At 36.6% G+C, this 27,505-nt stretch overlaps 1 protein-coding gene across 3 annotated transcripts in view; it reads right to left on the reverse strand.

Moving 5' to 3' along the window:
* Positions 1 to 27,505, reverse strand: part of GRB14 (growth factor receptor bound protein 14) — a 115,488-nt gene that overhangs the window by 41,706 nt on the left and 46,277 nt on the right. For 2 of the 3 annotated variants that reach the window (XM_088794686.1, XM_088794687.1), the window contains exon 3: positions 362 to 518. In XM_088794686.1, the coding sequence (XP_088650812.1) occupies positions 362 to 518 (157 nt within the window). Of the gene's footprint in view, positions 1 to 361; positions 519 to 19,226; positions 19,427 to 27,505 lie in introns of those variants that run through there. The other variant, XM_088794688.1, reaches the window with a different exon arrangement.

Here is a 27,505-nt window from a genome sequence, read left to right on the forward strand (position 1 = left end):
AAAAAATAGTTCAAATAACTGCTTATTGTATTAACTTCTCAGAAAATGTTCATTGTGCTACTAAAGATTATTATGGCATTTATCTCTCCATCAATTTGGACTCTATGTTTTGCTCAAAAATTCACATAAATCATTATTTAATAAACAAAGAGGAGTGGTCAATGTGTAATATTTCTACCCTTATTTCCATTTTGTTCTATTATTTTTGTCTCTTCACCACCAATATCAAAAATAAAAGAATAAAGAAAAGGACTATTCATTCTGTTCTTTTATTTTTCTGTATCTGAAGAAAATGTTTGCCATATGATCAAAACTAGAAGGGACAGAAAAGCAATGTGTAACTATGACTCTGTATCCTTACCTAGACCTATGTGAGGCAGGTGCTCAAAAAGGGTCCAGCTGTGGTCATCGACGTAATGGTTCTTCAGAATCAATAGCTGGCAAACATCTCGGGCAGTTATGTCACTGGGAACCTCAAAAGCCCTGCTGGTTTCATCTTCACTGTATACTTTAATTACCTGCGTAGATAGAAATGAGAAAACGAACTAAAATACCCGATTAAAAATATCATCGTAGTAAGTCATCAAACTTATTGGTTGAGCTGATTACGAATTCCTTACACAGTTTCCTGTACATCTAATTTATGTATAATTAAGTGACTGTTACTCTTCCCAAGACTTGTTTACAACGTGTCAAAGTCACTTTGTCCAACAACTTCCACTGTCTTCTCTTCAGTGTGTAAACAAGTGGCCAATGACCATTTAATATCCTTTCCCTACCACTCTGGCCCATTAAAAAGCTATATTATCTCTTTTCAATATTTAAAATTTTCCTTACTATTTTAAATCCCGTAAGTAATCCAAGTAACATGGGTGATTTATTCTTAGATATACTCAAGTAGTAAAAGCAATAAATAGCATCCGATTTTTTGAAAAGATTTCTCTATTTCAAGTATGGCAGTTTAGCCAAAGACTTGCGAGATGTTCACCAAATCTTTTTTCTTTTCTCCCTTGCTATTAATTGTGTCCACTGGATTCTGTTTTAGTCAATGGAATGGAAGGACATTCAATGTGGCACTTCCAGGCCTAGCCCATAAAAATCTCCCACATATTGTCCCCCATTCTCTTGGGCCCTCCTCTCACTGAATGGAAATGAGTACAAGAACCTACGGGAGAGGAAAGCCATGAAACAAAATGAGTCTTTGTCCCTGAACAACCACAGGAAAGGTGCCCAACTAGGAACCCCCGTATGATACTTTGACATGAACAAGAAATACATTTTTATTATGTTAACTCACTGTGAATTTGTACCTATCTATTAGAGCAGTTATGTTACCCTAATTTATACACAATTAGAGTTTTGCATACAGTACTCCCCTAAACATTTACCAAGCTGTGCTTGCTGCTAGAATTTCCACTATTAATTATGTTTCATTATATATTGCCATGACAATAGTACAATAGTAAGATCTTACAATAGTAAGATCAACACACACACCCAAAAGTGGGAAATGGTAAGACAATTCAACATAATACATCTGTTACAAAAACATGACATTTGAACATCTTTAGCAATTCAAACAAATGCAAATTAAAATGATTTATCAATTCTGTCCTATCCATTTTTAAATTATACTTAATGACAGTGCAATAACAGTTGCTCTCTTACAACGAAGGTAGTGATATAAATTGGAGAACTATTTTGTACACCTATTGGAAAGTATTTATCAAAAATATCAAATTTCTTTACTTTGACCCAGCAATTCTACTTAAGCAAACTATCTTAATAAGTCTGTCCTAAATGTGGAAAATGATGTTAGGCATAGACATGTCCAGCAAAGCATTGCTATAATTCTATCATTCTAAAGACTCAACAAGGAAAGAATGGTAAACTACAGTACTTTCACAGAATGGAATATTAGATGGTCCTTACAAATGTTCTTCAAGGAAATGGTATAAGAACTTTAAAAAATTCTTCAGTAAAATAAAATCAGGGCACAAAAGTATGTTATGTGGTACAGTGCAAACTTACTCATTGAATTTGGCTACCAGGCACTTACCCCTCTTTTAAGAGTATTCTGATTGCCTTTTAGAGCACCACCCCTCCCCTCACCATCAGTCTTTGTGATTCTGGCTGCTCCACCTTCAGCTAGAGATGGTGTGCTGGAGCTGCTGGAACAAGCTTGTAAGGACTGATTGTTAAAATTTAGAAACTTTGCAAGCCAGGCATCTTGAAATCTGCCATGGTGGGAGAGTACATATACCAAAGACATTGACAGATACTACAAAAGTGGCCTTTAAAAAAAATCTTTTTTTAAGCCAGTTTTCCAGTGTACCACTGACTCGACTCCCGATAAAACATGTGATCCAGACTGATCCATCAACACCTTGAATCCCCATGGCAACAATGATTCCTTCAGAGATGGGTATATTACCTGATCAGAGCCAGTCAGAACCAATCTGGTATTGGTCCACATAACCATAGGGTGAGCCCTCCTTTCTACTGGGCAGATGTGGGGTAAACCTGCTACAATTCATAAAGACAAAGACTGTGGGAAAATGGGGCCCAGATGGAGTTAGCCTTGCCAAGAGACGAAAAGAGTTCTGAAACTGTCATTGAGCCCCTGGATCAAGGATCACTTGAATTCTTTGTGTTTTTATCATATGTGTGCTGATGCCATGAGCTTGTAGAGGTAACACCCACTTACTTATCTCCCTAGTTCTAGCCATGGACTCCTCCAACTCATTCTCCATACCGACAGCAGAATAAACTTTCTAATAGCCAATCCAATCAGGTCACTCTGTTATTAAAACTCTTCATTAGCTCCTCATTGTCCTAACTCAAGCAGCTCATTGAGTTTATTAAGACCCCAAGTAAGGTACAGGTCATTTGCTCAGTGATTTAATATAAAGCCATCACAGACAGAGATGGTTGTTACCTTCACAGAGCTTCAAGTCTAGCAGGTAAGTAGTATTAAAAACAATAAAAGCACAGCAAGTCACTAAATTATAAAATAGGGGTTAGGAGAGGCCCAAAAGACACCTGGGGAAAAGCAATATTTAAGCCAAGAATTAAAGGAGGAGTGGGTAGGAGTTAGGCAAGGAGAAGGCAAGAGCATTTCAGGCTAAGGGAGCAGAAGCTGTGCAAAGTCCCTGGGACTTGAAGGAGGAATTTGGCAGGTTCTGAGGATTAAGAGGAGTCAGGGATGGCAGGAACAGCAAAGAGGGAGCGTAGTCCTAAGGAAACACAGCGCTAAGCATGACGGTAATGACAGAGATGGAAGAACCTAAAACAGAATTGACTTCAGAATCACCAAGCTTACAAGTGCTAAACAAACTCATGGACATGAATACATCTGACAAGGGAGAAAAAAAAGAACAGTAACAAAAAAAAAAGAATCTAGGGCTGACCTAAGAAATTCCAATATTTAACAGTGAGCTCGAGGCAAGAAAGCCTGAAAGATAAAGTGAGGTAGGAAGAGAACCAGGGGAGTGGGACCTCATGGGATAAAGTCCAAACTGCTTAGAATGCACACTCTCCAGCATCCTAGCCTATGGAAGAGATCATTCTGTGATCCTAGCCAAAAATGACAACCACTTGCAACCCATTTTTCCTTAGTTGCATGTGAGGTATCTTTGCTTGGAATCATGCCCCAACCACCAACAATATGCTTTCTTTGGCAAATTCCTACTTATTACTTGGCCCCAGTTTCCATGGCACTTCTTCCAGAAAGTCTTCCCTGACGGCCCATGGCTTTGTAACGTGCCCCTCTTATTTGCTCTTATTTTGTATTTGCATGTCTTCCTCCTCAACTAGTACTAGTTCCTCCTGTACTAGTAAGCTCCTATAAGAAAAACCTGTTTGTTCACCATTTGTCATCAAATCCTAGGGACCTAGCCCAAGGCAGTGCATGGCTTAATAAAGATCTTTGGAATGAATGAACTTTGTAATCCTGCAAAGCCGATCAAAGTGTTTTGACCATAGTAGGTACTCAAAGCATATTTGTAAATTTCAATTTAAAAATATTTTGGTACAGATTATATGACTAATTTAATTTTTACACTCAGGAAATTAAAATTCTTCTCAATGAGCAACAGATATACTTTTTCTTCATATAAATAATCCTAGGTAAGCATTGACTCAATGTTGCTGCTAGTGGGCAGTTCTGAGTTTTTAAAGTCATTGAGGCAGCCATAAAGTTATATGAAAAAGGTCATAAAAATATACTGTCAAAATCAGATGTGATTGAGCTTTTATTTCAGTTCATTTATTTTGTGGTTAACACATGTGGTTCACTGAGACTCCGAGAGCTGCTGGCAATCTCAGTGACACCCATGACTGCATTTGAGTAGGCGACTGTTGTGAAATGTGTACCTTCATTATTTGTGTCTGTACTAGACAACTGGCGGGGCACCAAAGGATGCCGTCCACTACACATCCATGTGGTTAATGACTGGATCAAACATTAGTGGGTGCTTCTACTAAAAGCCACGTGAAGACAACCATTCCTGAAAAGACGAGAAAAGCCAACCCTGGGGCTGCTCCATCATGTGAGACAAGGAGGATCCACTATTTCAGTGCCCTCCGAGAAGGGCTGCACAAGAAATGGGGCAATTGGGAATGGCCTGGTGGCTGCTGAATAGGCTCCTTGCACTTTCTCACTACCCAGGATTTCTGACAGTAAACTCCTATCACCTGGGGTGACAGAAGCATGCCTCTTATTTGTCATGCTCTATCTTTTATATCAGAGGGACTAAGAAAATGAAAAACTGGAGACATTCTGAAGCTTAGGCCAAATTCAAGAAGAGGACAAGAAAAGAGCAAGAGGTAAAAGTTGGGGAAAATGAAAAAAGAAAGGTAACCAATCAGGAAAGCCTATTTTCTTCAAACTGTTGCTGCAAATTTGAAAGAAATAAGTTGTCAAGAATCAAGACACGTAACTTTAGAACGGCTAGGCCAACTTAGAATTTTGGAATAGGTACATGTACTAATTTTTTATATAAATAACACCTGCTAAGAGAAAAACTTAACACTTTTTTTGGAGCTCCATTTCATTTTTTTTAAATCCTATTTAATGCTGATATTTGTCCAAAATACACATTTATCTATGAATGATAAATTTATATTTTGGTTGACATTCCACGGCAGTAAATCCTTGTCATCTCTTAGATCAATTCAGTAATTATGAAAAATCTTTACACTAGCCAATGGGATGCCTTTGTTAAAAGTCTAATTTTATTTCCATTTATTGCTCCTTAAAATTTAAGAAAAGGGGAACGTGAATCTAAGACTTAACTCTTTAGGAGAGTTGAATATGCTTCTTGCCAAAAGTATGACTATACTAAAACTTCTTATTTAAGAAAAGAAATCTTCAGAAAAGATACATGACTAGTATCAATTAAAACTAAGTTAAAAACTTTTGTGATCATGTAAAAACCAAATAGCAGAACTGTTCTTAAGAATCATTAGAGCAAAATACTGGTATCCTGTTTGCTCCATATACTGAGAGGTGAAAAAGAGATTTGAAGATCATACGTGTATTATCATGCTATTTAATAAATGGATATTATGTATCTCAAGGTCAGTGGCCAAATTCACAGATTACTTTGTAAAGTGAAAAACAGGGTAAGGAGAATATTAACTATATCAATTTATCTAGAAGATCATTTGAAACTGTACACCAGCAGCAAGAAATCCCGCCTGGACCCTAAAGATGACTAGGAACTGTATTTGTTTCACCAGTGGACAAATACTTGCCTAGTAAGAGAGAAATGCACTGATACAGTTGGTCTATAACATCCCCACCAGCATAAACAGAGAGAGCACCCAAGAACAGCCAACAGTGTACACACAGGCTATGTTCGGGAAGCCCTTCGTGTTGCTGAAATTCTGACACTCAGACAACCTTGGCCTTGGGAGTGGTTTACAGCTTCAAACACTGCTCTGGGAGCAGATATCATAAGCAACGAAAACGTACTGTACAGACACAGCAGCCCCTGCAGGCGGTCCACTGAGATGTGGGCGGAACCGATCTCTGTTTTGGCTGGTATCCTTATCAAGGCAGTCTCTACACTTTATACCTCAACTCCCCTAGCCTGCCCTCCATAAAAAGGAAGGGAAGGCAAGAGATTAATTAACATAACCCATTTTTAAAACAGTAGACACAACAATGTTCAAATATAGACAGCACGAAATGGTTAACTTTTCAGAAAAAGGCTTGAGGCCTCTAAACCTTGAGACTAAAAGAGACAAAATATTTAAAATATAAGGCCATTTCTGGAAAAACAAACAGAGAGATCAAGTTTGAAAGTCGATTCAATATACATCACTTTGCCCCCATAGCACACCAAGTATTTATCTCTACAATCACAGACAACTCTGATTTTCAGAGCAGAATATATGGAAAGCCTTAAGCAAGCATTGAGCGAGGGCTAAACAGCCAGCCTTTCTCCTCTGGCCTGTGAATCCCAGGAATGTGATGGCAAGAGATAGCCAGGTCCTTTTCTAACCTGGTTCACACTAGGATATTCGAAAGAAACTCAGGTTGTCATTTGGTCATTTGGCAATGACACTGAGCAGAAAGGGCCATTGGACCCCATAGTCAGTAATTAGATACTGACTGGAGAGCTTTCCCCCATTTATCCTGTTTCTCCAGAGACGGAAGGAGAGAAGAGGGATAATCATTCAGCAGGGAGAGAGAGAGAGGGAAAGAGAGAAGGGGAGGGTGAGGGAGGGGGAAGAAAAAGACTGTTGGGGTGTGCTTATCTTCTGTGTCAAGGTTTCCATTTTAGGAGCACAAATTTAATTTTTAAATTAACTGCATTTAAATACCACATTTAATTCTTATTACTTTTTAATTTACAATAATTTAAACACCACATTTAAATACCAAGATCTTGTGATGAAAAGTATATAGCTTTTAAACAGAAAAAAAATTTTCATTTATTATATCTGTTAAATATATGTGTCGTTTATATATAATTAATAGAAAAAAGAACTAATCAGAAACAGTCTCAGAGAGACAGAGAAAAAAACTGAAGGTTGCTAGATGGGAGGGGACTGGATATGAGGGAGAAGGTGAGGGGATTAGAAAGCACAAATTGGTAACCACAATACTGCCACGGGGATATGAAACACAGTTTAGGGAATATAATCAATAATGTTGTAAAGATTATGTAGGGTGTCAGATGGGCACTTGTCTTATTAGGGAGACCACTTCATGGACAGGGTGGATGCCTGATCACTGCAGTGTACACTGGAAGCTAAAGCTGAGTAATACTGAATGTCAACTATAATTTAATATGTATATATATGGTCACAGGATGTGGAGCACAGCATAAAGAATAGAGTCAATGGAACTGTAACAGCTCTATCAATGTCATCAGGGTAGTAGGTTGGGGGAGGAGCATTATCACTTTGTGAGGGGTGTAAATGTCTAACTATTACGTACATTGCTTTGTACACCTGAAATAAATAAATAAATAAATAAATAAATAAATAAATAAATAAAAATAAGGACAAAGCCCACAGAAATTTGCTCTCAACTACCGTGTTTTCCTGAAAATAAGACGTAGATGGACAATCAGCTCTAATGCATCTTTTGGAGCAAAAATTAATATAAGACCCAGTCTTATTTTAATACAATAAAAGACCAAGTCTTTAACATAATATAATATAATATAATATAATATAATATAATATAATATAATACTGGGTCTTACATAATATAATAATAAGACAGAGTCTTGTATTAATTTTTGCTCCAAAAGATACATTAGAGCTGATTGCCCAGCTACATCTTATTTTCGGGGAAACACAGTAGGTCCCAGAAAAAAACTTAATTCTACAGTTCTTTATAGTTTACCATCCAAGCACAGTAGGATTTTAAAGCCATCTTTTAATGTTTCTAATATTTTTAACAGATAGGCAACGTACTTAAGACATGTGAAATATTTTTATATCGAGGTCAGAGTAGCCCTGGACTATTCTAAATAGCCCTGGACATTCTTCTAAATAAGGAACACAGTGTCCTACGATAAGAGGAGACATTCTTAGATATTTTGAATTAAGCAACTTCATGTGTTCCCTTGAAGGGAATGGAAAATAATGTATTCATTATTACTTATTCTAAATCTCTAACAAAATGTTATATTTTAAAAACAAAGGCTGTTCCAAAAGACTCTAACAGCTCAAGAAAAGCTGTTGCTTCTTTATTACCATCCTGTATCATTTTGCTAGCTGTCAAATACTTACTTAAGAGCAAAATAGTACATAGTTTAGAGAAATCAGTTAGCATGGGAGTCAAATTCTCTTTTGAGATATTCAACAACGCATTTGATTGGAGCATGACAATACATACTTGATTAGTTATAAGATATTAACTCAATATAGATATTGTCACCAATATCAGAATTACAGGAATTGATTGACACAAAGAGGTCCATTCCATATACCTACGCCCCCTTTTCAGCTTTACTCCCCATAATCCCTTCCTTATTCTCTAACTCCAACCATATATTTTTTCCCTCAGTTTCCTGAGATGGCTCTATCCTTTCCTGACAGACACAGGACTTTGCACATACTGTTCCTGCTGCCTCAGACAGTGTTTCTCCACCTTCTACTTGTCATCCCTCAGATAAACCACTAAGGAAGCGTTCAATGACCCTCCCAGTGTGGGCCCAGGCTCTCTATTCCATGTACGTGGATGTTCAGCTTTGTAATTACTATGCACGGGCCTCCACTACTCAGAACGCTGCATGACAGCAGGGATGACATCCACGTTTGCTTCCCATCATACCCCCAGCAGTTAGCACAGGGCCAGGCACATAGTGGGCCATCAGAAACATTTTTAGTGATGAAGGAAACCATCATGCGTAGCTGGTAGGAGACAATGTTACAGATTCCAAAACAGTAGCTCTGAAACCTCCCAGGGTTTGAAAATCTCTAGGGGAGAAGTGATACACATGAACCAAAGAGAAAACATAGGTTAAGGTTTCCTGAAATTTGTGAACTGAACAAAGGTGGATTAGGAGACCTCTATGGCACGTTTCAAGTCTGGGATTCCATGAGAATTAAAAAAAAAAAAAGTAGGAAGACACCTGTGTGGGACAACCATTATGAGCAAAGACACGAAGGCCTGACAGTAAAAAATGTGCACAGAACAGTAAACAACGCACTTTGCCAACATCAGAGGGACTAAGTTATGAGGACCAGGTGAGGCATCACAGGTGCCTATGAAAGGTATCTGCATCCAGAACTGCTGAACACTGGTTTCCATAAACACAACTAGAGAGGGGGCCACTACAATAGGGGATCCTTTTTAAGATATACAAGTGACAGGGTACCTTCTTCAATGGTTGAAGATAGAGCATTAAGCTCTAAATGACTGTTTTACAAGAATATGATTACAAAGAGATAAGAGAATAAGGATAAATGGCCACATGGTGACTTAATCATTGAGAAACAGGTTCAGCTACAAGTAACAGAAAAGCTACCCTACACTGGCTTATTAACCAAATTGAGGTTTATTTATTTTTTTCTCCCATTTGAAACCAGAAGTGGACAGCTCGGGGGCTGGTGAGGCAGTTCCATCAGGCCACCACGGACCCAGGCTCTTTCAGTTGGTCCACAACCCTGAAGGTCACAAGATGGATCACCCCCACTCCACTTCTGTAAAAACTCTGAATGGTATACATTTGCATGTTATTACATTTCAATGGGGAAATTACAGAGCATGCCTGGATAGAGACAACCAATTCAGAGTTAAAGGACCTATGTTACTGGGGATCCATACAGGTCTTCCATAAGTTCTGGATATAAATTCAAATGCAAGGGTAGATAGAGTTTTATGATGTATTAATTTGTTTCCCAGCCAGCATCAGGCCAGGCCAAAGAGGCCCAGTACGGCCTCACTACTGGAAGTGCCCCAAACTTGGCAGCGCAGGGGTTTAGCACTGCCACACCTGGCAGCTGGGATCAGTGACACTGCCGAATCATGCCCCGTCTAGGCTTCCAACCAAGAGAAGAAAGACAGTCTGCAGGCAAAGGAGACCCACAAAGTCTCCTTAAAGCCCTTCTCCTCTCTCCCCTACTCAGATCTTCCCCTTTCTGTTCTTGCCTCAGGCCAAGATTCTTGCAGACTGCTCCTTCCAAGGGCTTCTTTTCTCCCTTGAGGGTAGAAAGAAGCTCACTCAACTGGGGGTGCAATTTTACAAAGAGAGAAATTGGAAGCCCTTTCAGTTTGCTCTGTTATGTGGTAGAAAAATATGGCAAAAGAAACAGCTCCAATTTCATTTATAAAAGAAGGTAAACATTGAAAATGAAGTTTAAAAATATCCTAAGCCATGGATGCACATATACACTCACTATACATAAGTATATATACATGTTATCCTAGGACCTCAATCCAGTATGAATAATAAAGAGGGTCACATCACAAATCCCACAGTTTCCAATGACTTCATCAAAGGAGTGTTCTCTGAAGCCTCAGTGTTTTTAAAACTTATGCAATTCCTGTGAAGATGCCAGTGCTGATTAATTCATCTTTGAAGTGAAAAAACCTTCACAAGTGCTAATGCTTATTCATATTTAAAGCAAAAAAAAAAAAAAAAAGCCACTGGTCATGCTTATGTTGGACACAGTGTTATTCCAGTATCTCATTTCAGTTTTTAAGCAATCATTTATTCCCAAAATAACCATCAGACATGTCTAAGCAAAAAAGTTAAAAATTGTTTCACAGTGAGAAAGGACAAGTTGGGGGAGGGGGAAGGAAGAAGTGATTAAAAGCGAGAAGAGGAGAGGAAATAACATTTATTAGAGCCCAGGACATATCAGACTTTATCACGATTCTTGAGCTGGCTGGCTCAAGCACTTTTAGGAACTACCTTATTTCACTGATTTTTAAAAGCACACTTTTTCACACTTAACTTCACTGAAATTTGGGTGTAATTCATCGTCAACGGTATGTCACAGTTTAATTGGAAACATATAAAATAATTATGCTTCTTGTAATTTAAGGTGCCACAGACGCCATAAATTTGCTGTGTTCAGTCTTTCTGGAATATTTGGGGGCATTATTTGACAAACTTATAATAGCATACAAAATATCACTTTCTAGACCTAAGACTATACTAGGAACAAATAATGTATATCCATTTTTGTAATTTTACCTTTGCTTCATTTTTCTAAATATTTATTGATATCAGTATAAAACATATATAAAGCATATTCCTTTAAAAGAAATGAAATCAATATTGTTAGAATCATAAAATACTAACAGAAGGGTTTTGGAGAACATCCACTAAAATTCTCCGATTTTACAAAAGAAGAAGCCAGGCTGGAAAGGCTGTGACTTGCCCAGGATCTCCGGCTGGTCACTGGCAGAGCCAGCCGTGGAAGCCTGTCTCTGAGTTCCTACCTGACCCTGCCCTTTCTACTCTGCTCATCCGACTTTCACCCTACTTTAAGCTGCTGCTTCTATACACCATCTTGGAAAAAACTATTAAATAACTAAACACTAGAACATAAAAATGCACATATGTCCCAAAGCACCTCGTTTTTTGAATGTCAAAAAAGGGTGTTTTTTTTTTGCATTTCACTTTTCTCAGCATAACTTGACAGAAAAATTGCATATATGAAATAGCCAGCAGAGGGAGTCTCTATTTTTCAGTGGATGCAAATAGAGAAAGTAAAATATGTTTTGAAAATTACAACTTTAACAGTTAACCCTACAGAGGTCCTGCTTAATATAATTACAAGCTTTTAACAAAGTTTAAATCTATTCCTAAATATTCTTAACTTTTTGAATTGTTAAGATAAATCATGCCTCTACCTTAAACTTCAATAAGAGGAATATTGGCATATGCTGTATATATATATATAATCAGGAACACACACACACACACTCACTCACTCACTCACCTCAGCAGGAATCTGAAGCTGGAGGTTCTCCCTGGCATTTAGAATGCTGATGTCAAAATTTTTCTTCAAATCTTGATAGAACCATCCAAACTAATTTGACTTCCAAAACTATGAAATGATATTCCTGATATTTTTCACAAACACAATCGAATGTATATGTCCACATATGCATGTCCAATTAGGAAGATATAATCACTTTCTGAAATGCTGTTCTTGCCAAAATGGTTTTTTAATTTCTCTTTTGGAACTGTCTTAAGAGCAATCATTTTTAATATCCTACAGGGGTAGAAAATCATTATCCTTTCAGAGGGTTTAATATCTGAAATTACCAAAGATCTTGCTTCTCTTTTCTGCCAAAGAGAGATTCGTATTTTCTAGATTTGGCTTAGGGTGCTGGAGCACAGCCAGGAAAGCCAGCTCTAAGACTGCCCCAAGTAAGAGTCTGAGACTGTTAAATCAGCCGGCTATTTTTAATCTGTCTTGCTTGCCAAACGTGAACCAGGCACTGTAGTTTACAGCATAATATGGGGCCCAGTTCCTGTTCTCATGGGGATTCATCCAGGTGCTCATGGCTGTGATGGGCCCTGGAGTCCGCTGTGAGCCAAACCCAGACCACCGGCTTATCAGTTATGAGCCTTAGATTCCTCATACTGTAAAATGGACCACATGCTGACAAACTGATAGCACTCAATTAATGTTAGAGATTATTATAATAAATGTTTGAAAGTCAATAAGGCATTTATGAGTAAGACCCAAGAGACTCCTACAGTCCCACTGCGCTCTAACTACTTCTAACACAGTTTAGTCACGATGTCTTTGAGATTGAGTGAACAAGGGAAAAATAACAAGGAGAGCAAAAGGCATATTGGCAGAAAGGTTCAAGACTGTCCAATGAGTAGATTACAGGTGAGAGGAGAGCAGTGCCGCTGCGCCGTGGTGGCAGCTCTGCGGCTGGCATACGTGTGCCCATGCGATTGTAAGAAGCAGCTTCCTGTGCTGGCAGAGCAGGCCTGGAGCTCAGTCCTGCCTCCATCATTTATTAGCAGCGTGTCTTGGATAAGATACTTAACTTCTCCACACCCCACTTTCCTCATCCAAAACTGGGTTTCTCCACCAACTGTGCACAGTTCTTATGAGGATTAATGAGAATTTGTAATCAGGGCTGAACACATTATAGCTGTTTTTATTTTTATTGGTGTGTGGGGTGGGCAATGAGTACACCAAATTGTCCATAGCAGCAAGATGGAGTTTGTTTGTTTTTTCAATTGTGCTTATTGAACTGACGGTAATTATATATCAACTCTGTACCTTCCCTGTGCTGAGCACTGAGCCCAGCGATGATCAAAAGTGACATATCCCCTGCCACCATATAGCTATATCCAGTAGCATCACCTTTGTCTAATGAAATAATGTCTAAACACTAGACACAATTTTACCTCTTTCAAATATATGACCCAGGAGTCCCTGCCGGATACTCCCTAGGATAGTAAAAGGAGAAATAATCTAACCCCCCTATTATCACTTAGCACCACTTATCAGCATATAATAGTTAGATTTAAATTCAAATTAGAATCCACCCAAAGTTATAGAAAGGGAGCAAAGGGAACAAGGATTTGAAAGGCATATTATCTTTCTCTCCCTGGCTGCATTATATCAAGGACAACTACTTTTTATATGATTCATTTGCCACATGGACATTTTTATGTAACCACCTTAATAGGACAGGGAACAAAAAATTTAAATTCATAGTAGCTGGGAGATTTTAAACTGTGAAACTAGCAAAACATGCCATTTTACAGATGAGGGGGGGAAAAGGAATTCACATTTGTTGAGCTTCTACTATATGGCAAGTACTGTTAAATATTTATCCAGTTTAACCCTCACAACTGTTCTGTAGGGAAGCCTCATTATCCCCAAGACAGAAAAACGGATTCTCACAAAGGTTTAAAAGAAGACTGGTCAGTGACAGAGCTGAGCTTAAACTCAGGACTTCCTGGCTCCAAAACACACAATCTCGACTCCATCGCACTTCCTGAAAACTCACTTCTCAGCAAAGAAAACATTTTGTGAAAACACAAAAACCATTCATCTGTTTGGTACCCTTCCTGGGTCAATATGCAAATAAGTCACCCTGTATAAAGATGAAAAGGGCAGAAGAAAGATCAAGGTTTGGCAAGAATGAGAACTCTGGGTAAATGGCAATAACAAGACTCACGACCACCTTCCAAGCCTGCCAGCCACCTGAACTCAGGGCGCTACCTGTGGATCTCCATTACCTTCCCTTACTCAGGAAACCTGCTCTCTCCCTACTAAGCACTCCGTCTGCTATCTTCATACAAGTAATGGGATACATTTGTTCAGACAGCATAACCATATTTCATATCTGGCAGGGCATTAATACAAATCCAAGGTAAACATATATCAAATGCCAATTCTGTCCAAGGCACTTGTAATAGAGATGGCTAGATGCCCACCAGGCACTACCCTTCCCCTCTCCACTCCTAATGAATCTTGATTCTGATGAGGAGGGCAGTGTGTCAAGCTCAAGGCCTACATTTCCTGGCTTCCCTGTGTCCAGGGTTGACCACGTGACACAATCCTGGTCAGTAAGATGTAAGCAGAAGCTCCTGGTTATTTCAGGGTGGCACTTGAACATCTGACAGAACGATGGCATGCCCTAGGTCTTTCCCATTTGTATGCCAGCAATGTGAACAGGATGACTGACGGCAGATTTGCATTTATCTTCCCATAAAAGGAAAAGGGAACCACACTAAGAAGGATGTAATAGAAAGTAAGCAGGAGCTTAGTTGCCTCAGGACGTTATGCAGCTGCTACATTAGCTTTGGACTGATTCTTCTTGTAAAGTAAAAGAAAAATAAATCTCTTCCCTGTTTAATACGCTGTCTTTTGAGTTTTATGGTTACATGAAATGAAATTCAACCTGTAACTGACAAAGCACTTTGTCTGAAAAGACTTTCCCTTACAGTTTTAAAATCCAGTTGTAAGACAAAAAGCGACAAAATTTGAGAACTAAATAGTATAAGATACATAAAAAATACACAAGATACACAGAAAAGACGTAAAGTCAAATCTGAAAAGCCAGAAACCATAAGATACACACCTATGGATAGTTAATAAGACTTAAATTTCATAAAAGGTAATAATAAAATTGATGTCACATGACCGGAGTTACTGAATTGAGAAAGGAGTAACAAAGGCAAGTCCACTGATACTGAATCAAGATAACATTAAGATAAATGAGAAAGAATCTTAGAAGGTTCCAAGATGGTACCACAGCTTGAGCTGGGGCACAGACAATAAACAACCTTTGGAAAAGCAAATAGGAGCCTGAAGTTATCCATAGACCACTGAGCAAAAGACTGGGAGCTGAAGTACAGAGGGAAAAACAGCAAACACTGGAGCACAGGGAGAAAAAAACAATGCCAGAGAGGAGGCTTCGGGTGAAGCTAGAGAAACTACAGTGCATCCAGGCCCTGACTGTTACATACGTTCGGACAGATTTTGTACATATTTAAGTTTCTGAACAAAAGAATGATATGATCTATTTCATTTTTCACAAAAATCAATTTGAAAAACATAGCAATGATTCTAAGTGTATGAAGAAGGAAATGAATATAACAAACTATTCTCTTGTACAGAAGAGGAATTGAATCTTTTGATAAATGGCATTGCTCCATATTATACTCATGAATTTGAGATTTTTAAAAAGGATATGACTCTTAAGAAAAATATATTCTAAAAGTTATCCCTTTCTTCTCTGAGAGTTCAGAAGACCCTTTGGGATCTTGTGTGTTTATCAACACCTCTGTAACTGTAGTATGGATAAAGAATGCAGAAATGCTTGTAAGCATAATTTGCAAAACAATGTTAATCTGATAGAGGCATGAAAGATTCCTATCCACAAAACCAGAATATGGACATCTGGCCTTATGATCCTGTAGCCTTTCTAATAAAAATAAAATATGTGTATTTTATATTGTACTTCATTTATACTTTACCCTGCTTAAGTCTTTGGTTAATTTTTTTGAGACCTTAAAATGTTTTCTTGATGCAATGTACCATCTAGTGTTCCGGATATAAATTAATTGTCTTTCTCCCTCTCTCTCTCTCTCATTCTCTCTCATTCTCTCTTTCTCTCTCTCAATCTCTCTCTCTCTCTCTCACACACACACACACACACACACACACACAAAATCACTCACTTTGTTGCTTACAACTGCTTTCTGAATAAAATGTTTTCAATACTAAAGCATATGGGGAGCTGGGTAAAGATGAAGATGAAAGGATTTGTCTAAGGTAATTCCAGACTAGAAGTTGAATGGCAATTATACACACCATAAGGCAATTTCATTAACATATTAATTTCAGGAAGTAACACGTATCCAGGAGAAACTCACTGGAAGTCACAAGACTTAGATTCTATTTCTAACTTTGCCATTGACCTTCTGGGTGACCTTGCATAAGTCACTCCACCCCCAAGAAACTCAGTCTTCTCATCTGAAGGGAAAAAAAAAAGGAATAACCTAGTAGTTATCTGAGAAAAATGCTATGAAATAAAGGATTCATTCAGAACCTTTAGTGATAATTTCTGGAAGATATGATGAAACCTTCTTCACTAGAACCTTGATTCGCTAAGAATCAAGGAAATCAGTTCTACATAAAATTAAAGGAAGCCAAAAATTTATTTCCAATGTGCTCGATTGAGAGTCTACCAAAATACTCTATTCTTCAAAGATCAAAGTGTATTTGATCGTCCCCAAAAAAGATCCATACCATGTTAACAGCCATAGTTAAAATTCAAGTTCCTAACCACTCTCAGGAGACTCTTAACGGCCATTTAGGTCAGATATGTTAGCTGATGGAAAATGCACTCCCTAGTGCTACTAAGCATTGTCAGAAATACCCTTAGCATTTCAAATGATTAGGATTCCAGTTGGCAAATTATTTTGCAAGAGCTACTCATTCAGGATGAGCAAACTTTATGTCAAACCTGTGGGAAAAGCACCTGCCTTCTTGGGAAAATGAGAAGCTGCCCCCAAAATCCTCTAAGAAATGTTTGTAACTGATTTGTAAGATCACCGAATAACGGTGCATATAGAAAATGACAAGTTAATTACAAGTGTGGAATCATTTCCTATTTGGGGGGAAAAATAAAATAAAAAACGTGGTGTAGCCAGAGCAGATGGATGTTTTTTAGTCAGAAAAATAGCCAATTCCAAAAATAAGAGACACTAACATTTTCAGAACAATATTATAGATGATGGATCCTTTGGCGGTCAAAATATCAGGTGAAAGAAATGGCCTAAGTACTTTCTGCAAGTCATAATGTGCTAAATTATATGAACATTTAATTCGTGTACTCAGTGTTAGGGAATAACACAGATTTGGGCTCAGGGAATTTGGACTTATGTAATTATTATAACAGAAACCTGGCAAGAAGCTTATTATAAAAAGACCAAGAGAAATCACAGTGATGTGTCTAGTGGCAGCTCAGAACTAACATCAATTCTAATCACGGCTTTCCAGAATAACCTTGGTTTGCTACTTACTAGTCAGTGCTAGAAGCTATTTTCTAGCCAAGTTTTACTCATAACAATTTCCCCTAGACTAATTGCTTAAAGTCCTTGAAACTGATAGCATCATTTTTTAGCTTTTTATACTCTAAGAAAATAAGAAATGGTTTACTATAACTATGAAAACACAAACTATAGTATTTGATTCACATAATTATGGATGCAAATGAGGCTGAAGAGAGCACTTAATGAAAATCTCTCAGCTATTATATTACAGGTGAGAAAGTAATGACTGAGAGTTCAAGTGACTTGCCCAAGGTCACTCACACAGCTAGTAAACGAACAGACCAGGTGGTATGCTTTCCATCAGACCAACATGTTGTCCAAAAACACCGTATGATGAACATTTCTTGGTCAATCTAAACTGCAATATTAACTGGATAAAGAAGAACTCAAACATAACAACATAGATTTGATACATATTAATATATTTTTTCACATTCGCAATGAATCAGGAAACCTATATGGTCATTATTAATGCACTGCTAAGTCTAAATCCAAATAAAGATTCAAACTCAAAGCAAAATATCTTTAATTAAATTTGTTTAACATGAGAGAAAGGCATCAAGAAAGATAAAGGACAAATCTTGACAAAATTACCATATACTATTCCAACGCCAAGTAAAATGTCTCTGGTGAATAAATGGTGGACTGGATAAGAAAATTTGAAAACCGAAAAATTAAAAACTATAAAAAAGACACTCGTTTTCTAAAAAAAACAAACCAAAAAACCTTAATTGTTAGAGTTGTCATTTTCAAATAAATTCAACCATGACCTTTAACTTAATGGAATACAATAATAATTAACTAACAGTTAACTAAAAAAGTCAGGTATGGAAATAAACATTACAGTTTCTAGTGTCACCAAAACCACTCAGAAAGAATATTGCCAAAAATATGTTTCGGTGCTTTCTTTTTCTATGCAACGGATTTGATTCTTGAAAGAGTTCAATATAATGCTGTTATTTAGTGTATTCACAAGAGAAATTTAGTATATTCAGCTTTACTTAAAGGCTTCATTATACGGTGTATTTATTATCTTATAAAATACACTACTGCAAGTAAGGCATAAAAATAATCTTTACAAAAAACTAATAGATATTTTCATACTCAGAAATGGTTACATTAATAATTAACAGAAAATCCTTTCACAGGGAAATTTAATGGAAAGTTTTTCTTAAACAAATTGGGAGAAACTCAATAGAAATGGGTAGAAACCAGAGGATAATAAACTGGTGCCATATGTTTAAACAGTAAAACAATTATACAGTCCGTTCAACAATGAAGATGGATGTGTTATAAATTATAGTGAAACAAAACAAAACAAAAAACTTCCTCAGTAAACAAATATAAAACATAATAGCTAGCAGATTCCCTAATGAACTAAAGGCAAAGGGGCCTGAAGTTACAGCAGAGGGACAAAAAAAAGAGGAAAGAAAAAGCTTCAATGCAGTCTCTTAATCACAATGCCCTGAAATCGAGACCAAACTGCTTTTACGTGGAGCTTTTTTACTACAGAGATGTTCTGGCGCAGCATGTTTTTTCTCCCTAGTCTAATTCCAATAATATATCCTTTAATTACCTGTAGCCTCAATGAATTACAGCCTCTCTCAGGATATGTAACTAAAGTTTCTCATATATTAATAAACACAGTAACGTGGCGGGGGAGAAAAACCAGCCAGAAAAAGAAAAAAAAAAAAAGCAGCCACATACCCTCTTCTGTAGAACTATTGGCGTTATTGCAGGCAGAGTGACTCTTCTCGCACTCAAACTCATGCCTGCTCTTCTTAGAATGATCCCCTCTCGTAGATCATAGACAAAAGGAAAGAACTCTTTTACAGTTACTCCTTGGGAATCTCAGGCCTCAGTGCAAAGAAACAACTAGGAAAGCAATAAATGTCACCCTGCTTATGTGATCCCAATCTACCCAAAGCCAATTAAGGATGGCCGTGGGACAGGACAAGGCAGCAACCAATCAAAGCCCGGAAAACTCCGCCTTTGTCCTTGGAAACACATTCTGATACTTTTGTTTATGATATTTAAAGAACCAGATTAACAGGCATCTAGTTCACTTAACTTTTTTTTCCAAAACAGTGCAATTCAATGCCATCTTTGTTGACTAGGCAGTTTTGTCTTTACTTTACTAAAACATTTCAACATATGGAAGATAAGAATCTGTTTACACTGGTCTATTTAAAGTATATAAATAGGCAGATGAACTAAATTTACTTATGCTACTCAAAAAAATTGATATATGAGTCAATTGGAATGTATTATATGAGGTACAAAAAATAATCCTGAAGTTAGAGTTGGACAAAAAGTGTAAATTTACATATTATAATAAAAGATTTCTAATGTACATATAGGCATTTCATTTCCTAAATAGCTAAAAGTTTTGCATTATGGAACTTTCATCTATCCTTGAGGTTACACACTTAAATATTCCTGTTAAATATTACCTGAACAATCAACCTAAATAATAATTGTAAATATATGAGTCTCAAATGCTTGTTTTTAAAAAGCACAGATCTGTACAATTTAGCATATTTCATTGCATTAAAAAGATTTAAATAATAATCACTGCTCAAAGCAATCTCAAAATTTTAATGACCATTTTGCCTTTTTTCTCACAATAACTAAAAACTGTATTCTGTTTTAGGCAGTTGGAGGAGGGTCACAACTAAGCACTGCTTGCTGACAAGAAAACTTTCAATAAAGTTTAAATAAAGACTAAAAGAAACACTCAAAAATGATAAAAAGGTATTGCAATATTAAAGCTAATCTGAGTTTTTGTCATTATAAAATCCTTCCTGAACTGACATTTCAATAAGCACCTCCTCAGTGCTCTTTCAACTTGACCCGTGGAAACCCCAAAGCCTTCAGCATGAGGGGACAGCCTCGTAATTTCTAGATTACAGCATGATTGTTGTCATCACAAGGCAAATGGAAGATTCTGAGCAACTCAGACACAAACTTTCCACTTCATTATCTAGATGACTATTAAACAGGGTTCCCTTTACTGCTTTACTCTTGGGTGTGTTTTACATGCGTGGTGATCTCATATTCCTAAAAAAAAAAAAGAAGAAAAAGAAAAAGAAAAACAGGAACACTACGCACTACAAACTCTAGTGTTCACTACTTTGAATTTTAAAACCTACAGTGACTCACAATGGTAGCCAGGGGGGAGAAAATTCACTTAATATAAAAAGTCATGGACAGATCTCGGTTGGGGGCATTCATTTGATCCTTATTCAGTTAGGTTCATCATGGTCTTTTAAAATAAAACTACCAACAAAAATCTATTAACACTGGAAGGGGAGTGCTCATTTGTGAACTAAAAGAGTCTAGCTTAACCTTGAGTCACTTTTTAGCAGGCCAAGAATAACAAAGCCTACAGTAACTACATAATTTCAAGATTATTTTAACACTTGGCTTTTTCTTTCTTCTTTTCTCAATTTAGTCTTTGAATATTACAAAGAAGTGTTATCTCTGGTCTCAAAAATGAGGTCCACCATAATCAAAGCAATTCCCCTCACAAACTCATGAAGCAAAGTACCTACATTGTGCCAGGTACTGTGTTAGGTGGTAAGAAGATATTGATGAACAAGATATGGTCATTGTCTCATAGTGGAATAGAGATATTTGCTTTTAAATTTTGAAAAATCACATTCAGTAGTGGGCTAAGTGAGTTTAATTGTGATTAAATGCCGTGTTCCAGGTAATAGAAGAAACTACACATCAGAGGGTGACATCACGGCAGGCTTCAAGGAAGAAATGACATTTGCTTTGAAATGTAATAAGGGGGAAAGAATATGCAGAACTTGATAAATGAAATGGAAATAAAGTGGGGTCTCAAAGCCGAATCCAAGGTTTGAATCCAGGTGTGTGGAAATCAAAGCTGCTATTTTACAACCACACTATAGAGCTTTTTAAACACTAAAATGAATCCTTCAAGTCAAAATAACGTCCATTTTTATGTCTGTAATTATTGCACAATATGCCTGCCCTGTAAGGGCTTAAAAACATTTGACAGACAACTAACTGCTAAAGTGTCTTAAGTCGTATCTTTGGAACACTAGAATACTGAAGTTCATAAGTTTTCAGTGAAAATCACGAAAAGTAAAATGCAGCCTTTGAAAAATGAAACTTACGCTTTTCATAGTTAACAGGCTGAAAGACGAATGAGATGACATTCACACTTAAGATAGGGAGTCTCATTTTTCAATAATCCTTCCAAAGTGTTCATATTGACCCTGCTTTATTTTCCTAGCTTTTGTAGATACTGATTCAAAATTTAACTTTAGTCTATTATTTTCTATCATTATTATAAATGACTTTCACACTCACTCATCTTGTCACCTGAGCCTTCATTTCCTCAGCTGCTGCAAAATGGGGATAAAAAGTCATGGCCAACAATTACGGAAATGCTACAAGGATCAGGGAAATTAAGTTTGTATAAGGCCCAGAAGAGCCCCAGGCAGGTGCTGAAAAAACACTCCTTGAGCTCCTACTGCAGAGAATTGGGACTAAAATGCATTCTCCTTAGACTGGGTCACACAGGTCTTTATTTCCAAAAATGAAATTTTGACAACAGGGCTTTAAACTTAACATAGCAGGGTCCACATTGAAGTATTACAGAACAGCACTGTCCGTTACTTTGCTTTTTGCTAAATATTTTAAAAGAGTAAGGGTTAATTTTGCCACCCAAAATATGCATGTCAAGGTTTCAATGTGAATTAAAAATAACAAGCATAACTTGTTATGATTATTATGATTATTAATAATATTTATGTGAGCACCCAGTATGAGCCAGGCACCGAGCTAGTTTACATTTAATCTTCACAAGTTTTATGAGGTAGGTACTAGCTATTCAACAGATGAGGAAAAGAAGGCCAGAAGAGTGGACAGCTGAGAAATGGTCTCACTTCCTAGGTTGGTCAGCAATGCATCCTTCGAATTCATTTGTGACCAAAAGGGGGTACTGTATTGACAAAAAAAAGGGGTTCTATGGAAAGTAACCTCACAGGGTTACATAAATTCCTAACTGGGTAGGTCATGGTAGGTAGTCATGCCCAGGCATATAACTTTTTAGTAAAAGGTTTATCTTTGCCTTAAGCAGGCCCTGTCCATTATTTTTGTGCATCTAACACACCTTTAAAATAAACCCTAACCATCCTCAAGACAGCACATAACCTTAACTATCCTGCGATCCCATTCCCAGGTTGCTTCCTCTTACCTTCATGTAATCTTCCTTACATTCCACCCTTAATCTCAAATGCATTAAAAAAACAAACACCTGCAAACTGTTATTCTCTGAAGCATTTATCTCAATCTGTTGAGATCATGCTTCCAGGTGTATTCTCTGTTTGGCTCAAAAATGTTTATAAAAATTCAAAAAAAAGAAAAAGAAAAGAAAGAAAGAAATGGCATCAGATAGAAGTACATATTGCGAAAGAACTCGTCCAAGTTCACAAAGTACATAAACCAATAAGCCCAGGGGAAAACTGCATCTGGCCATCTCCAAGCCACTCCACTATTCCACTCTACAGTATTCTCTCCCACATTGTGCCGCGTAATTTGATACTATATTAGCATAAAATGTCATCTTCAACAGCCCTTGTTTCTGATGTACCTAAATATTTGTTTTACTAACTCATTTAATAAATATGTATTGAGGGTCTTACTATGTATAAAATACTACGCTGTTTGCTATGGGGAATTCAAAGTTGATCAATTCCTGATTCCTGTTTATCAAAGGCTCTGACACACGGCAACATGTAAACAATCATTCAAAATATACGTAGTGTACAAGGTGGGATCCGGCCAGAAGGACCAAGCCGGCCTTGCAAACCTCTTCTCCCACTCAACATCAACAAAAACTACTTGGAGCTCTCAAAAGCACATTCTGTATTCCCACCTCTTTATTTATAATATTCTCTCACTAAACGCCACAAATCTTTCAATGCCCAAGACAAGCTACACATCTTCTAAAAGTTTCATTAACCATACATCCTTTAAGCATCTCTCCTTTTTTTGGCACACGTTACCTTAAAATTGAGAGGTACAGATGGAGGGCGAGACAACAAACACATATTATTTGCCTATTAAGTGCTAGGCACTTTACACATATTATTTCATTTTATTCTAACCTCCCTGTAAAACAGGCATTATTTCATTCTATTTTACAGATTCAAACCATAACCACTTTTCCCTACTGCCTCTTTTCCCTGGATCATCTACTAGTTCAGTCAAGTTTCAGCTATTGTTTCCTATGTGTGCACACTCTAAATCATTTGGAATGTAGGCTCCTTGAGAGTAGAAACAGATGACTTCTCTTTAACTGTTATACTGTCTACCCAGTGGTTTTGTACAGAAAAAAAAAAATGCTGTAAGACAAAATAATGCTTTCTGATTACTAAGTCCTAGAAATACTTCTTTAGCTAACCAACTGATCAATCTCCTGCCTTACATAAAATACAACTTGCTCTGCCCCTTCACTTTCTCCCTGTGTGTTTTGTGCTAGGGTGCTATCCATTTGGGATACCTCAATGCCTATCTAGGTCCATCCTCTCCCTCAAAGACTCAGATCAAAATTTACCTCTCCAAGAAGTCATTCTTCCATCTAAATTACACCATTCCTTGTTTTGTACGTTTTTAGGACTTCAACTTTTCCATTTCTCATGTCTTGCTCTGTACTTCCTAATACATTGTTTTGATAACTAATACATTCTTTCTTAGGCCCTAGTCTGCTGGCTAACAAAAACATAATCTTTAAGCATGCGACCCAGGCTTCTATCTCCTCTGCTGCTCTCAGAACACCTAGCAGAGTGCTTTCCGTACACAGCAGGCATTAGGTTCACTCACAGTCAATGTGGAAAGACTAGTCACTCCGGTTACATGGCAGACAAGCCTCTTTTCTCTATTATCAATTGCTAGCCTTATGATTTATTCTGAACAAAAGCACACAGTCTTCCTCACAGGAACATTTGGAAATTCTGTTGCTATCTTATATAGTTCTGTTAGTGGTCAGCAGTGTGGATACTAAATTTAACTGTTTTCCTAAGAACACCGGTTTCAGAAAAATCTTAAAATAGTTTGTTATAGCAATGAATAGTCTAAATCTTTAAATATAAACTCAGTACCTCTAGTTTCAACCTGCTCATGTCACTCTACTAGGACCCTTCACTTCCCTAGGTATATGACATGGCATCGGTCTTCATACTTGATGAGCTTGATCTGAGCTACCTCTATCCTAATTCGCCCTCCGTTCTGAGAGCTATTTCCTTGTAACAGGAATTTCTAGGATTTCTGATAGATTTAAATTCTAAAATAAAATTTTGTATTTCAAAGAAATTATTGAATGACTTATAAGCCTTACTGATGATAAATATTGGCAATCCACAGTTCATGCATGTATTTAAAAAGTACCTAGGTTATTCTATACCCGATAGTGTTCTAGGAGTATTATTGCCTAATAAGGAATTACTGTCTATAGGAGGGCAGATACAGTTTAAAAAATATATATATATATATATATATATATATATATATATATATATATAACACTGTGTTAAGTTCTGTAACTGAGTATAAATAGTTTTGGAACCACTAAAGAGAAAGAGATGGATGGACTTCACCATGAGGTAGCAGACAAGTTCCCCAAGTAGACAAAGGATTCAAGAATGAACGTAATTCCGGATAAAGAAAACATATACAAAGATGAGTCTGGAAAAACACGGAGGGAGGGACCAGTCAAGAATAGTCATTCTATATCATGCTGAGGAGTGTCTCTTGTCTTTGAAGGTAACAATATTTGATAAGCTATGAATTTTACCTCAGTGTTGAAGTTGAACCTGTGTTATTTCACAGAATGCTAACTAGAAGCAAGGAAAAAAAACAGAAAGACCTAAATGAGCCCAAAATAGAAATTCAAATTACCGATTAGAAGGAAGTCAAGATTTCAGAGATGACAAGGAGGAAGCAATAACAAGATCAAGTAGTCAAATACACACAAAAGTCATTATTTTTTTCCCTGTATATGAGCGTACAACACAAGTTATAATTAACAAAAGTATAGGCTATAAAGAGATAAACATCTTGTCTAAACTCTTCAGATCTCACATACTTTAAGGGTTTCTTAAGAAAAATAGTTATTAAAATGTTAGAGAGATTAAGACAGAAAACAAGCACTTACCTTTCTTCATATCCCCAAAACCTTAAAATGACAACAAGAAAAAGAAGGAAGAGAAGGAAAAGAAAAAAATATTTTCTTGCTAAGAAAGAAGAAATCCGTTCTTTTTTTATTATTGCACGAGAATATAGGAAACGTACCTTCAGTAGACCACTAACTAAAAGAATTTGTAGAAGACCGAAAGTCATTGAGAATAATGATAAAAACACATGAAATTACAGCCAGAATTTGTGTATCAGAGAAATGAGAGTGAAGGCAGATCTAAAGAAATTATGTTTAGAGTATACATAGAGAAAATAGAAGCTCATTACAAATATTATGTAAATACTTAAGAGAAAAGCAATGCAGAGGCCAAGGCAACCCATACCTTCCAAGAGACCAAGAAGAAGAAAAAAAAGTTAACATCTCTAAATAATGAATTCCACATTAATAGACAACCAAGGATCAATAAACATTTGAAGAAAACAAACAACATGAAAAAGGACATAAATATGAACCAAAAAAAAAAAAGAAAAAGAAAAAAAATCTCTTCCAAAAATATAAGATAATTCAGGGATAAAAGTTATAATGTTTTTAAAACTCTAACTGGACTCCTCAGATGAGGTCAAAATTCAAGGTGCTGTAACACTGATAAAATAGAATGTTCTGCTGTGTAAAATAAATACACCATTCTTGGATATTATAAATAGTATGGAAATATAACAATATAAGATCTTATTATAATGAATAAAGTTAAAAACTAGTAAGTAATATGGGAGTTAATGTTGAGAGAGTGTCTCACGTAATGTGAAGGGAAAAGACAAGACATGGAGAAACAATCCAGAAACATCAACACATATAGAATATGAGTTATAGAAAGAGCAAAAAATGAAAATTAAAGAAGAGGTAGAAGAGAAGTTCCGAGTTGATAAAAGCTACAAGCCTTTAAATTAAAAGAGCTTACAGACAGTTGAATAATTTGAATGAAAAAATAGTGGGAAATGTGACACTTCAAAGAGAAAAAATAAAATTCTTAACACTCTTAGAGAAGAATTAATGTTTATATGCAAGGTATGAAAATCAGACTGGTATCAGAATATTATCTGATTTCTCATCAGTATCCCTCATGAACATATACACAAAAAAATAACAGAAACCAAAGGAGATCAGAAATCCATCTCTTCAGAGAACACCATACCTCTATAGCAGTGGGAAGTCATATTAAGGAAAACTTCACACTTTCCCATTTCCAATCCTAACACAAAAAAAAGAAAATTCTTTTAAAATTAGAACTTGGACCATGACTGTCTTTCTGATGAACCTCTCATAACTATGTTCTCAGAAAAACTGACCCCTTTTGGATATAATAAGAAAATGGAACCATCACCCAATCTGTACAAACATACTATGAATGAAAAGAAAGGAGAAAAGGTACAGGAAAAACAAATGGCCGATAAGGACTACTCTCAAGAAAAGGACTACTACCACCAAATATCAGATAAAATTTAAGATCATACATTAAAACAAGAATAAAAATTAATGAAATGAAATCATATCTGTTTATACACAAAGCAGAAAATTAAGAGCATAAGGAAGAAACACCAAGATAATCAAAAGAAACATCAGCTGGCAGAGCTCAAGAGATTTAATTGCTATTTATTGAAATCTATAGTGAAATCAGAGTTAAGGTAAACAGATGACAGATACAAGAAGAAAAACTATTTTAAATTTAAAAAGCATTAGAAACACTTATCTAACGAGAAGTAAAGGAGATCTATATACATGTAAGCAGAATCTCCACGGAAGGAAACCAAAATAATGG

The sequence above is a fragment of the Rhinolophus sinicus genome, chromosome 17, assembly GCF_057876585.1.
Source record: "Rhinolophus sinicus isolate RSI-liver-muscle chromosome 17, RSI-T2T, whole genome shotgun sequence".
Taxonomy (NCBI): Eukaryota; Metazoa; Chordata; class Mammalia; order Chiroptera; family Rhinolophidae; genus Rhinolophus; species Rhinolophus sinicus.